The 15,662-nt window shown below is 37.4% G+C and overlaps 1 protein-coding gene across 1 annotated transcript in view; it reads left to right on the top strand.

Annotated features, from left to right (window-relative positions):
• Nucleotides 1–1,543: 1,543 nt before the first annotated feature.
• Nucleotides 1,544–15,662, top strand: part of LOC110447929 (hypoxia-inducible factor 1-alpha-like) — a 121,339-nt gene continuing 107,220 nt past the window's right edge. Inside the window, exons 1-2 of the mRNA XM_021493920.1 lie at nucleotides 1,544–1,831; nucleotides 14,232–14,336. Coding sequence (XP_021349595.1) covers nucleotides 1,818–1,831; nucleotides 14,232–14,336 — 119 coding nt within the window. The 5' untranslated portion in view covers nucleotides 1,544–1,817. The remainder of the gene's footprint in view (nucleotides 1,832–14,231; nucleotides 14,337–15,662) is intronic.

The following is a 15,662-nucleotide window of genomic DNA, read 5'->3' as shown; positions in this document are numbered from 1 at the left end:
TAGCGTAACAAAAAAAAGTTGGGGTGGGTGGGTGCATACACATACACAGGTAGTGTATCAAAAAAGATTGGGGGGGGGGGTCCATGTTTACCTTTATTTCACATTAAAATACTGTTAGTTATGGGAGAAAAATAATCAATCGCTACTGGTTGTGTAAGATAGAGAAATCTCAACCCTCGGACTAAGATTTTTGTCCAGAACTCGGCAAGCCTCGTTCTGGACAAAAAATCTTAGTCCTCGGGTTGAGATTTCTCTATCTTACACAACCTGAGTAGCGATAGATTCTATTAATCCTCGATGTTTCCACGATGACTAGATGTTGCTCTTTCTCAGGGTCAGTTTTCTGGCTCCCTCTCAGTTCATCCAGCTACCTTGCTTCCTCATTCCAACTGTCCATGATCTTCCTTTTCCATTGATCTTATTGCCTTGTACCGTTTCTTTTCTATTTCACCCTTTGCACATTTCAGTTGACTCTTGTGATCATACCCAGTCCTATGTCTGTGCAACAATTCCGATAATATTACTTTGTCGGAGCTTTGAGTCTTCCATTTAGTCGCTTCTCCTACCTTCTACTTTTAGCATCGGATTCTCCCGGTTCTTACTTTCACCCTTTTCACCTATTCGTATTCAATCAATCAAGAAAAAAATATCTTGTGTCATTATCATTTTTTTAAACACATTCAAGTTTGATTTTAAAAACAAGTATTAACGACCGTAGCAATATATATCTCCGTATACAGCAACATCTGTGGTTATTGGATTATCGAACAAAATTAAGATGCCCTGAAATGTTTGTACTGTGCCCATTTGCAACAATGTATACATAAAAACGGACTGATAAAAGGGGCGCAGTGGGAAAAGCTCTTTGTTTTAAAATTTCTTACAAATATTTTTTACATTGTTTTCTGTGGACATTGGTTATGTTATTATATAGTTTTAAGTGTATGGCATAAATCAGAGATAAAATCAATTTTATTTGAATTTCTCTCAAAGTCTGTATTACAAGTCATTTACGCTGAACAGTCAACAGTTGAAATTACTAAAAGTTTGGTTGATTGCGTTTGTTTGAGATTCCACAATTTCCTAGTCGTTATATATACATAGCTAACATGTAACTACATTTACGTCATGAAGAGATGAATAAATCACGTGTAACATGTTTTAAATATTTATTTTGCCAATAAATCAACTCTGTTATCAACAAGCATGAAGATGTGTTTATGTTACGTTGTGGTCCTACGTATACACATGATGTGTTATAACTTGGCTGCTTAAAGTTCTATGCCCGGAGTGTATAACGTTAATTTAAAGTACATTAAGATTTGTCTTTCAAATGTGAATCATAAATCAGAACCCCCCAGAAAATGTAAACACCGAGATTGAAAAAAGGGGGAAAATGACGAGCAAGGCAACTTTAATGTAGTTCTTTAGTGCAGCTGCTTGACACAGGTTTTTTTAGGGGAGATAACCTAATACACATCACACAGGTGAAAACATCCGGGTAGTGTTGTTTTCTCCGTCATTATGACGCTTAATTATAGTTGTAAACAGAGTAACAAAAACAATAGGATGAATAAATTGGTTTTTACATTTAAACAAACTAGAAAACAACTTCCTTATCTCTTGCAAACTTTCAGCTGTCACGATGACCATGCAGGTCCGCTTGCTATCAGCTCAACTAAACATTTTGCTGATCGAGACACCTGTACACAGAAAATGTCAAAGTTGGTTGACCTAGTTGATTAGAGGGAAAATGAACCTATCGAAAATGCATTTTATCTGAGTTTGTGGACTTGTACTACTTCGAGAGTCAAACCATGCCGACCAGAAGGTAAAGTAATTCGTTTTTACCCTTTGAACTTTCTCATTAGGCACAGGTGTTGTCCATGTGTACACTGTCTGATTCTGATCGGTAGAAAGGATTGTTGACAATATATATGTCGGTAGCTTTCGTCCAGTTGATGTTATGACAGTACGTAACAGTAGATACTAAATACTATACTATAATTCATTCACCTCATTAGTTTATGTATCATAACATCGATTTTATACAGATTAACAATGTATCAAAAGTATAGGTGTGTGTTTTTTTCGTAAATTTCTGCTCCACTGCACTTACATCATTCAAAGTACTTCCTAAAACTCACAGGAGTGTGACAACATTGATTGGTTCATTATGACACATAATTCATAAGTAATTACCTGTACAGCTTACCTGTCTAACAAATTCCATTGTCATGGTGGTTTTCAAAGTGTTAGTATTCAGAAACAGTTAGTGTTTTGTCATTTGTCTTGTATCAGATTTACATGTTTCTAAGCAGGTAGTCACCGAACCATATATATATATATAATGTATACAAAAAGTAACGAAAGCTACATGCGATGACTTATAATGTCCCATGAATGCTCCCCCTATTGCCATTCAAATAATTTCTACCCCCATCCTGGCTGCGATAACATAGTTTCTGAAGATGACACAAGTTTTATTGTACATTGCGTTGCAATGCGGAGGCCAGGTATAATATTAGTACTAGCTCGCCCCATCTGTATTTTCTCCACGTCAATATTTCGTTGAATGCCATGTGTACATCTCCCAATCTCAGTAGATATTCCATTAGATATCCAGGTACATGTTTACCATCACTCTACCAAAGAATACCCTTTTACAATGTATGCCTGATCTACAATAAACTTTCATGTGAACTGACATCTAATAAAAATAAATACTCCTGTGTAGACCCCTCTATTAAAAAATCAATCCTGTGTACTCAGATTCCTTTGAACTCCTTGTGAACAAAACCCTTATTGGGATGAGTGTTTTTGTGTAACCCCTGAACAACACGAGGCAACCCCTGTCAAAACAAGCATCTCAAGGTACTACCTCCCACCCTATCACAGTGAACAAGAATAATCCCTTAGTTGTGTACCAAACCCCTTGCAGAATGAGCATCTTCGGCTACCCTCCTCTATCACAGTTAATAAGACCAATACCTTGAGTACCCAATCCTTTCAGAATGAGCTGAGTGACCCCTTTCCAATAATGTCCCTGTATGATACACCTTAAGCTTCATCCCAATGTTTGATGAATATATATATATATATAGACAACAAATCACCCCAAACTACCGTACCTAATTGTTTCAAAATATATATCCAAATCATTAACCAGTGTTGGGATCGGTTGAAATTTTATGATAAATCATTGGTTACCATCCAAATGAACTGATAAATAATTGGTTACCATCCAAATGAACACCCGTGCATATTTCAAAAACCCTCAACCTAATAAATGCCCCTGTGTACTTTTCTCCACTCCTATTCCAATGAGCACCCCTGATTAGTTCACCCACCCTCATCCTAATGAATGCCCCTGTGTACTGTACTCCACCCTCATCCTAATGAATGCTACTGTGTTCTGTACTCCACCCTCATCCTAATGAATGGCCCTGTGTACTGTATTCAACCCGCATCCTAATGAATGGCCCTGTATACTGTACTTCACCCTCCTCCTCATCCCCTGTGTACTCCTCCATTCATCCCAATGAACACCCTTGTGTACCCCAACATTCATCCCAATAAACACCCTTGTGTACTCCTGTATTCATCTTATTGAACACCTCTATGTAACCCCATATTCATCCCAATAAAAACCCTTGTGTACTCCAGTATTCATCCCAATGAACACCCTTATGTACCCCAACATTCATCCCAATGAACACCCTTGTGTACCCCAACATTCATCCCAATGAACACCCTTGTGTACTCCTGTATTAATCTTAATGAACACCTTCATGTAACCCCACATTCATCCCAATGAACACCCCTGTGTAACCTCTCACTAATCCTGATGATCACCCTTATGTGATACAGTATTTATCTTAATGAACACTCTTGTGTACCCCACATTAATTCCAGTGAACACCTCTGTGTACCCCCACATTGATCCTAATGAACACCCCTGTGTACCCCCACATTGATCCTAATGAACACCCCTGTGTACCCCAACATTCATCCTAATGAACACCCTTGTGTAACCCATCCACATTCATACCAATGAACACCTCTGTGAACTCCCACATTAATCCCAATGAACACTCCTGTGTACCCCCAAATTCATCTCAATGAACAACCCTGTGTACCCCAACATTCATCCCATTGAACACCCCTGAATACCCCATCCACATTCATCTGCATAAACATCACTGTGTACCCCATCCACATTCATACCAATGAACACCTCTGTGATCTTCCACATTAATTCCAATGAAAACTCCTGTGTACCCCCAAATTCATCAGAATGAATATCCCTGTGTACCCCAACATTCATCCTAATGAACACCCTTGTGTAACCCATCCACATTCATACCAATGAACACCTCTGTGAACTCCCACGTCAATCCTAATGAACACCCCTGTGAACTCCCACATTCACCCCAATGAATACCCCTGTGTAACCCAACATTCATCCCAATAAACACCATTGTGTTCCCCATTCACATTCATACCAATCAACATTCATACCAATGAACACCCCTGTGTTCCCTGCATTCATCCCAATAAACACCCCTGTGTACCCCCATTCATCCCAATAAACACCCCTGTGTACCCCACATTCATACCAATGAACACCTCTGTGAACCCCCACGTTAATCCCAATGAACACCCCTGTGAACTCCCACATTCACCCCAATGAACACCCCTGTGTTACCCCACCACATTCACCCCAATGAACACCCCTGTGTTACCCCACATTCATCCCAATAAACACCCTTGTGTACTCCATTCACATTCATACCAATCCACATTCATACCAATGAACACCCCTGTGTTCCCTGCATTCATCCCAATAAACACCCCTGTGTACCCCCATTCATCCCAATAAACACCCCTGTGTATCCCACATTCATACCAATGAACACCTCTGTGAACCCCCACATTAATCCCAATGAACACCCCTGTGAACTCCCACATTCACCCCAATGAACACCCCTGTGTTACCCCACATTCATCCCAATAAACACCCTTGTGTACTCCATTCACATTCATACCAATCCACATTCATACCAATGAACACCCCTGTGTTCCCTGCATTCATCCCAATAAACACCCCTGTGTACCCCCATTCATCCCAATAAACACCCTTGTGTACCCTATTCACATTTGTACCAATCCACATTTATCCCAATTAACACCCCTGTGTACCCCCATATTCATTCAAATAAACACCCTTGTGTACCCCATTCACATTCATACCAATCTACATATATCCCAATAAACATCTCTGTGTACCCTCACATTTTATCCAAATGAACACCCCTGTGTACTTCCATATTCACCCCAATGAACACCCCTGTATACTCTCTCATTTATCCCAATGAACACCCCTGTACCCCATCCATATGAACATTTTGTTCAATGTTATGTGGTGCAAACTATCAATTCTCCTGACAATATTTTTACTGTACATTTGTATCAAGTTTTTAAAAATAAAATATTATATAGACTACTGAATAAATTATAACTGTAAGTAGAATAGAAAATGTGAAAACATCACTTTGTTGACTAAAGGTAATTTAGTTAAGGATATCCCTTCCACTGCCACAGACTGTAACTATATATAAATTGTAGTTAAGGATCCCTGTACCACTGCCAGACACTGTAACTATAATATAAATTGTAGTTAAGGATCCCAGTACCACTGCCAACACTGTAACTATATATAAATACTGCCAACACTGTAACTATATATATAAATTGTCATTAAGGATGCCTGTACCAATGCCAACACTGTAACTATATATATAAATTGTCATTAAGGATGCCTGTACCAATGCCAACACTGTAACTATATATAAATTGTAGTTAAGGATCCCAGTACCACTGCCACAGACTGTAATTATATATAAATTGTCATTAAGGATGCCTGTACCAATGCCAACACTGTAACTATATATAAATTGTAGTTAAGGATCCCAGTACCACTGCCAACACTGTAATTATATATAAATTGTCATTAAGGATGCCTGTACCAATGCCAACACTGTAACTATATATATACATTGTCATTAAGGATCCCTGTACCACTGCCAACACTGTAACTATATATATAAATTGTCCTTAAGGATCCCTGTACCACTGCCAACACTGTAACTATATATAAATTGTCATTAAGGATCCCTGTACCATTGCCAGACACTGTAACTATATATAAATTGTCATTAAAGATCCCTGTACCACTGCCAACACTGTAACTATATATATACATTGTCATTAAGGATCCCTGTACCACTGCCATCACTGTAACTATATATATAAATTGTCCTTAAGGATCCCTGCACCACTGCCAACACTGTAACTATATATAAATACTGCCAACACTGTAACTATATATAAATTGTCATTAAGGATCCCAGTACCACTGCCACAGACTGTAATTATATATAAATTGTCATTAAAGATCCCTGTTCCACTGCCAACACTGTAACTATATATACATTGTCATTAAAGATCCCAGTACCACTGCCACAGATTGTAACTACATATAAATTGTCATTAAGGATGCCTGTACCACTGCCAACACTGCAACTATAATATAAATTGTCATTAAGGATCCCTGTACCACTGCAAACACGGTAACTATATATAAATCGTCATTAAGGATCCCATTACCACTGCCAACACTGTAACTATATATAAATACTGCCAACACTGTAACTATATATAAATTGTCCTTAAGGATCCCTGTACCACTGCCAACACTGTAACTATATATAAATACTGCCAACACTGTAACTATATATAAATTGTCCTTAAGGATCCCTGTACCACTGCCACAGACTGTAACTATATATAAATTGTCATTAAAGATCCCTTTACCACTGCCAACACTGTAATTATATATAAATTGTCATTAAGGATCCATGTACCACTGCCAGACACTGTAACTATAAATAAATTTTCATTAAGGATCCATGTACCACTGCCAACACTGTAACTATATATATAAATTGTCCTTAAGGATCCCTGCACCACTGCCAACACTGTAACTATATATAAATACTGCCAACACTGTAACTATATATAAATTGTCATTAAGGATCCCTGTACCACTGCCAGACACTGTAACTATAAATAAATTTTCATTAAGGATCCATGTACCACTGCCAACACTGTTACTATATATAAATTGTCATTAAGGATCCCAGTACCACTGCCACAGACTGTAATTATATATAAATTGTCATTAAAGATCCCTGTTCCACTGCCAACACTGTAACTATATATACATTGTCATTAAGGATCCCAGTACCACTGCCACAGATTGTAACTATATATAAATTGTCATTAAGGATCCCTGTACCACTGCCAACACTGTAATTATATATAAATTGTCATTAAGGATCCATGTACCACTGCCAGACACTGTAACTATAAATAAATTGTCATTAAGGATCCATGTACCACTGCCATACACTGTAACTATAAATAAATTGTCATTAAAGATCCATGTACCACTGCCAACACTGTAACTATATATAAATTGTCATTAAGGATCCATGTACCACTGCCATACACTGTAACTATAAATAAATTGTCATTAAAGATCCATGTACCACTGCCAACACTGTAACTATATATATATTGTCATTAAGGATCCCTGTACCACTGCCAAAACTGTAACTATAAATAAATTGTCATTAAGGATCCATGTAACACTGCCAGACACTGTAACTATAAATAAATTGTCATTAAAGATCCCTGTACCACTGCCAACACTGTAACTATATATAAATCGTCATTAAGGATCCATGTACCACTGCCAACACTGCAACTATATATAAATCGTCATTAAGGATCCATGTACCACTGCCAACACTGTAACTATATATAAATCGTCATTAAGGACCCCTGTACCACTGCCAACACTGTAACTATATATATATTGTCATTAAGGATCCCTGTACCACTGCCAACACTTTAACTATATATAAATTGTCATTAAGGATCCCAGTACCACTGCCAGACACTGTAACTATATATAAATCGTCATTAAGGATCCCTGTACCACTGCCAACACTGTTTCTATAAATAAATTGTCATTAAGGATCCATGTACCACTGCCAGACACTGTAACTATAAATAAATTGTCATTAAGGATCCCTGTACCATTGCCAACACTGTAACTATATATAAATCGTCATTAAGGATCCATGTACCACTGCTAACACTGTAACTATAAATAAATTGTCATTAAAGATCCCTGTACCACTGCCAACACTGTTACTATATATAAATTGTCATTAAGGATCCCTGTACCACTACCAACACTGTAATTATATATAAATTGTCATTAAGGATGCCTGTACCACTGCCAACACTGTAACTATAATATAAATTGTCATTAAGGATCCCTGTACCACTGCTAACACTGTAACTATAAATAAATTGTCATTAAGGATCCATGTACCACCGCCAACACTGTAACTATATATAAATTGTCATTAAGGATCCCAGTACCACTGGCAGACACTGTAAATATATATAAATTACCATTAAGGATCCCAGTACCACTGCCAACACTGTAACTATATATAAATTGTCATTAAGGATCCCATTAAGGATCCATGTACCACTGCCAACACTGTTACTATATATAAATTGTCATTTAGGATCCCAGTACCACTGCCACAGACTGTAACTATATATAAATTGTCATTAAAGATCCCTGTACCACTGCCAACACTGTTACTATATATAAATTGTCATTTAGGATCCCAGTACCACTGCCACAGACTGTAACTATATGTAAATTGTCATTAAAGATCCCTGTACCACTGCCAACACTGTAACTATAATATAAATTGTCATTAAGGATCCCTGTACCATTGCCAACACTGTAACTATAAATAAATTGTCATTAAGGATCCATGTACCACTGCCAACATTGTAACTATATATAAATTGTCATTAAAGGATCCCTGTACCACTGCCAACACTGTAATTATATATAAATTGTCATTAAGGATCCCTGTACCACTGCCAGACACTGTAACTATATATAAATTATCATTAAGGACCCCAGTACCACTGGCAACACTGTAACTATATATACATTGTCATTAAGGTTCCATGTGCCACTGCCAACACTGTAACTATATATAAATCGTCATTAAGGATCCATGTACCACTGCCAACACTATAACTATATATATAAATTGTCATTAAGGATCCCAGTACCACTGCCAGACACTGTAACTATATATAAATTATCATTAAGGACCCCAGTACCACTGGCAACACTGTAACTATATATACATTGTCATTAAGGATCCATGTACCACTGCCAACACTGTAACTATATATAAATTGTCATTAAGGATCCCAGTACCACTGCCAGACACTGTAACTATATGTAAATTGTCATTAAGGATCCCAGTACCACTGCCAACACTGTGACTATATATAAATTGTCATTAAGGATCCCTGTACCACTGCCACAGACTGTAACTATATATAAATTGTCATTAGGGATCCATGTACCACTGCCAACACTGTTAACAACTACACAATTCAATAACTCAGAGGCACTGTATTTAACCAGAACAAATTAACGGTAGGGATTTCAATCACTTTAAATACTTGCTGATTGGCTGATTGGTTGCGAGTCCTCATGATCAAGGGCCATAATTAACTGTTAGTAAGTAGTTGAAACATTGGTATTCCACAGCTATGTGGTATAATGAAAGCTTGACAGCGGCATTTAGTCCAGACACCCGCTCAGTGGTGAGTCTGATCCTGACTCCCTGTGTGTATGTAGAACTTTGATTTTGGGTCGCAGGTTTGAAACCTATGTGGGGCTGCAGGCGCCAGGTACTGGCCGTAGGTCAGTATTTTTTCTCTGGGAACTCTGGCTTTCCTCCACCACCAAAACCTGGCACTTCCTTAAATGACCATAGCTGTTAATAGGACGTAAAACACAAACAAAACAAAACCTTTACTTTCTTCAGAAGATAGGTTTCATCCACCTCCTGAAAGCAGGACCTAAATCCCCGAACAGGTGTTGTTTAATGATATTCCCTCAAGTCTTCCAGGCAAAATTTCCAAATTTCCTGAGGTAAAATTTCCAATTTTCCAAGCTGCAACTCTAAGTATTTGATGTCTTATTTAACAGTCTAAAAAGATGTACTTGTAATTGTTTTGATTTTGTTTATTATTTTCCAGACTTTTAAAATTTTGTATTTAAGCGTTAAGCCTGGAGCCCATAGAAATGAATAGTAAAATCTTAACTATCAGTATCAAAATTCCAACAACTTGTTCTGATTGGTTGATTACACAATCATCAGACAGGTAGGCATTGTAACAGGTTAATGTATAGTCATAGACAGGTAGGTGTACAGACAGGAAACTCCATCTGAATACTCTCAACAAGAAATTCTTCATTTGGATTGTGTTGTGTCATTCATTCGTTTCTGGATCTGTCTGAAGAAGATTTGTTGGAACATTCACATATATGTTCTGGGAATGGCTAAAAGCTGGAAACCATAGACACTTCTAATGACTTCCTGTTGTTTTAGAAAAGAAATGGAAGCCATGCAGAGATGTTTCCTAAAGCATCTGTCTGACACAGATCTGTAGACACACACATATATATAATACGTATATCTATAAGTCCCCTCCCCCTATGACGTTGAAGCGTATATATAAAATGTAATTGACTGAAAATCCATTTCTGTTACTTAATATTTTTCAAACATTTGTAGAACACAAAATTGTAAAAAAAAGATACGTTGACAGTTACAACATAATTTGACAACTGTTATTTCAAAATCTAAGTTCACAAATACTGGCGGACAGAAGCCTTACAAGATTCAATCCTTCATACTGGGGCTTACCGGTATATGTCAACCCCCAATATAGAGGAGTATAGCAGACAGTTGTGTTTCTAGGAGTCTATCGGCGGACTACAGCGTCTTTGTAAGTACTAAATGTTAACAATTGCAGCTATATATCTGGGATACGTAATAATGAAACTATTGATGGAGTAGTAAATGCCAGAAATATCAGAGAGCAGGAAATTCACAAATACAACAATCTTGTCTGTTTTATGATTAATTTCAGAGTTATTTAAAACAATTTCTGTGGGAAAAATGCATCATCATGTTCCCCAATTGACTTTGGGTAACAATGGCATTAGGCCAAACAAGCAAAAATCGGTGTGATTTCGAAAAAAACATATTGTAAGTAAGTAGGTGTGCAACTCGTTTGATATTATTGTGATATCACCACACAATGGAGGGGTAATTAAGTGTTTGTCACCACACAATGGAGGGGTAATTAAGTGTTTGTTACCACACAATGGAGGGGTAATTAAGTGTTTGTCACCACACAATGGAGGGGTAATTAAGTGTTTGTCACCATACAATGGAGGGTAATTAAGTGTTTGTCACCACACAATGGAGGGCAATTAAGTGTTTGTCACCATACAATGGAGGGTAATTAAGTGTTTGTCACCACACAATGGAGGGGTAATTAAGTGTTTGTCACCACACAATGGAGGGGTTATTAAGTGTTTGTCACCACACAATGGAGGGTAATTAAGTGTTTGTCACCACACAATGGAGGGTAATTAAGTGTTTGTCACCACACAATGGAGGGGTAATTAAGTGTTTGTCACCACACAATGGAGGGGTAATTAAGTGTTTGTCACCACACAATGGAGGGGTTATTAAGTGTTTGTCACCACACAATGGAGGGTAATTAAGTGTTTGTCACCACACAATGGAGGGGGTTATAAAGTGTTTGTCACCACACAATGGAGGGTAATTAAGTGTTTGTCACCACACAATGAAGGGTAATTAAGTGTTTGTCACCACACAATGGAGGGGTGATTATGTGTTTGTCACCACACAATGGAGGGGTAATTAAGTGTTTGTCGTTACCCTCATTTGGTCCGTTCATGCGTCTGTCTGTATGACATCATGATTAGACGTTGTCAACTTAGACTTTGTGTTGACAAAGTCCAACTATTATCAAACTTTATTTTGTGGATAAAGGTTCAGGAGAACTTCTTCAACATATCATCTGTAGGTGACTGTTACCGATATTTTCAACTTCACTAGACTTTGGACAGACTTTCTTGGGTTCTTGGGTAAAATGATTCTACGTACCCGCCGGTTGAACCATCAAATTCACCCACGCAGTCAACTCTGTCTTTGAGTGCATGCATGAGCATTTCTTTGACATGTGAGGCGCTAACAAATATAAACCTGTGTCCTGCCACTTGACATTAAACAATCACAATATTGCTGACGTCAAATTCATTGTTCTCACCACAACTTCATCCAAAGTCAACATTCACCTCCGTACTAAAAGCACTTATTCAAAACAGAGCGGACTACAAGAAAACATCCACTGTACTGATCAACTAATTGAAATATTTTTGATAACTTTGCAACTTGAATTCAGACCCAGGACCAACAGACCCTCTACTATCTAAAAGCAGGAAACTTTGACCGATACTATATATGTGAAGATTAGAGTCTCTCTCAACTGTGGGACGACAACTTGCGATTTACAGCATATATGGAATATTTAACTCCAGTGATAATTCCAGTATCACATACGACCACTGCTAACTTTGAGTATTTGTCTGAATTTTAATTTCCTTGCGGCCTACATTGTATATTTTATGTCGCATGATTATTTAAACCTTTCCTATGGCGTAATATTGAGAACCGGAATTTGCACTTAAACTCTGTAAATGATTATATAAAATTGTTCTGATGACGGTTGGCCTAGCCATCTGAAATATACTTGAGTTTACCATTACGGAATCCTGTGTGTTGACGCTTTATCACGTTCACTTACCTAGTTGTATTTATCTCCCTTTAGTGGAGCTCTCTACTAGAATACTTTGGTGTCCACCTCTGATTCCTCCACTGGTTCATTGACTGACCACACTGACTGACTTGTATTTATTACAGTGTTCAACCTCTCCTCCTAATAATTGTGTTGCTTTTCTGATACATTTATTATCATATACTCAGTGTGTCTTAGAAATCAAAGCCGACTGCATGGGTACAAATGGGGAAAGGTATTCTGCAAAACAAGGAAAACCGGGAATTTTCAAATGTTGACAAATTCTGTTATTCATGTGAAATGGAGTTGCATCTTGCATTGTTTTATCACTGATATAATTGATAGAGGATTTTTTTGAGAAAAGGGGAGCTGTTTCTTATTGATGAATGGGTCCATTTAACAGACCGGGAAACGGAGGAAGAATGCGCATATTTGATCAGCAATGCAAAGCAACATCCTCTAAAAAATGCAGTTCTGCTTGGTGATTATCTGAAAGCTTGCAGATAAGGCTTTATATATATGTATATCATGCTATAGAGCTTGATGCATAAATCAAGTTTGTACCTTTTTCTATGATTTTGTCCTATATTGTATAGGACTTTATTATTACGTAAGAATTTAGCTTATTATCATCTCCTGAGTATATAATTGATTTTCTAAAATTATTTTGTAATGATTCAAATACAAGGTAAAAGGAATGCTGATTTACGGTCTACGTGTCAAGTACCTGTACATTAAATGATGTTTTCTTCACTGAAAATCAACGTTATGTCAGGAATAAATTTCAGTTTAAATACATTTGTATCTCTCAGGAGAAGGGCAAGTTTGTTTTTGTTGCATTATGTTCTGAGTTTATTTAAATAATAATAATAATAATTTGAGGTTCTAATATAAACCGCTTTATCACAATCTAGTTTGTAGGTCATCTCAAAGCGGTTCACAAATTCTTATCTGTGGTTATTATAGGGCCTTTGCAACCAGCCATTACCTTTCTCAACTCCCTGGGGAGCATATACAGCCAGTGCTGCCATTTCGGTGCTCACAGCTAGCATTCAACAATTCTAGCACTGCCCAATCACGTACTCATTTACAGCTGAGCAGACTGGAACAAGCGGAGTAAAGTATCTTGCTCAAAGATACAACATAGTGCCGTGCCGTGACTCGGAATGGCAACCCTTCGGTCAGGAGCCCGCGTCCTACCACTTGACTACTGTGCCTCCTCATTATTTTGTTTATCTTTTTATAGCTTTTTGAGTTTACTATTATCAGGTCCAGGATTATTTTTGTTTGACATAAGGGACTAAACAATAAGATCCGGTGAAAAAAAGGGATTTTTGCGGTATGTTTGATTCTATTTATTATGTTTATTGTAGCCTAAAGGTTGTGAGGCTGGACGACTCGCCGGGTACAGGAGACAAAAATATCATCATGTGTGATGCCGTTTGCAAAAAACCTGTCCGGAAAACCAAACCGTTAAGGTCAGTACAGCTTCAAGATCGAGGTCAATTCTGATATAATGATCATACCCAATGTAAACTGGTTCACCCGTTGTCAGTATAATGTGACCAGGCGGAATGCTGTGCTTGCATGGTGCCTTCAGCATGGTATTTCAGTGAGATAGCACTATAAAGTCGGCATCAGATCTGTGCTATAACAAGTTCAAGAAGGCAAATACACCAACACATCCTGTCTCTGGCACACGTACACACACACATGGCGGCATGTCCTTGAGTGATGTAATTAGCTGTTGATGGACATTAAACATGTAAAACAAACCAGCCAACAATCTAAAAACCTTGTCAGAATGATATCGGTGAAGTGTTGTAGTTCCGGGTCCATGATTTTGATGTTACGATTGTTTTGATACACCGTATAAAGTTGCCTTGTTAAAGCCCCATGAACATCTGTGGACACCATCATTATATGACCATATAAATGTTGTAAGGTTTGAAAACCTGAAGAAAACGAATTTAACAAAATGTTTTCACTGTAACAGGATGTTATTACAAAGCAAGAAATGTTTTATGATATATGGGTCTTGTACCTGTGCATGTACCAGCTGAAATGACATCTTGTTTAATTGTATACATAAAATATAACAATATCATCAAACTGCGGAGTCATTCCCAATTGTATAAATAAAATATAAAATTATTATTCAATACAAAATTATTTCCCGATCTTTTAAGTGATATATAAAAATATTAATAATATTTTTATATATCACTTAAAAGATCGGGAAATAATTTTGTTTTTTATTCAACACAAAAGTCTTTTCGGATTTACTAAATGAAATATGAAAATATTATTCAGTACAAAAGTGTTTCCCAATGACTGTATTGTTTAGATTACCAGCATTTTTAGGTCACCTGAGCTTTAGTTCAAGTGAACTATTGCTATCTGTCTTCGTCCGCCGTCGTCGTCCGTCGTGCATTGTCCGTTAACATTTTACCTTTTCAACTTCAGCTGAAATAACAGCAGAGGGATTTCATTAATATTTCATGGGAAGGTTACTGACATTTCCCTGACCAAGTGTAGTTATTTTACGGGTCAATCAGAAATCCAATATGGCTGCCACAGCCGCCATTTTGAAAAACTATTTCAAACTTAAAGTCAAGTTCTGCTGGGCCGATTGAACTGAAACTTGGTAGGAATGATCGACTCATGGTCCTGACAAAGTGTTGATATTTTTCGGGTCAATCAGAAATCCAATATGGCCGCCACGGCCGCCATTTTGAAAAACTATTTCAAACTTAAAGTCAAGTTCTGCTAGGCCGATTGAACTGAAACTTTGTAGGAATGAT

This window comes from Mizuhopecten yessoensis, unplaced genomic scaffold (genome assembly GCF_002113885.1).
Source record: "Mizuhopecten yessoensis strain PY_sf001 unplaced genomic scaffold, ASM211388v2 scaffold3667, whole genome shotgun sequence".
Taxonomy (NCBI): domain Eukaryota; kingdom Metazoa; phylum Mollusca; class Bivalvia; order Pectinida; family Pectinidae; genus Mizuhopecten; species Mizuhopecten yessoensis.
Note: the sequence above shows the minus strand (reverse complement) of the source record. Positions and strands in the feature narration are given on the sequence as shown.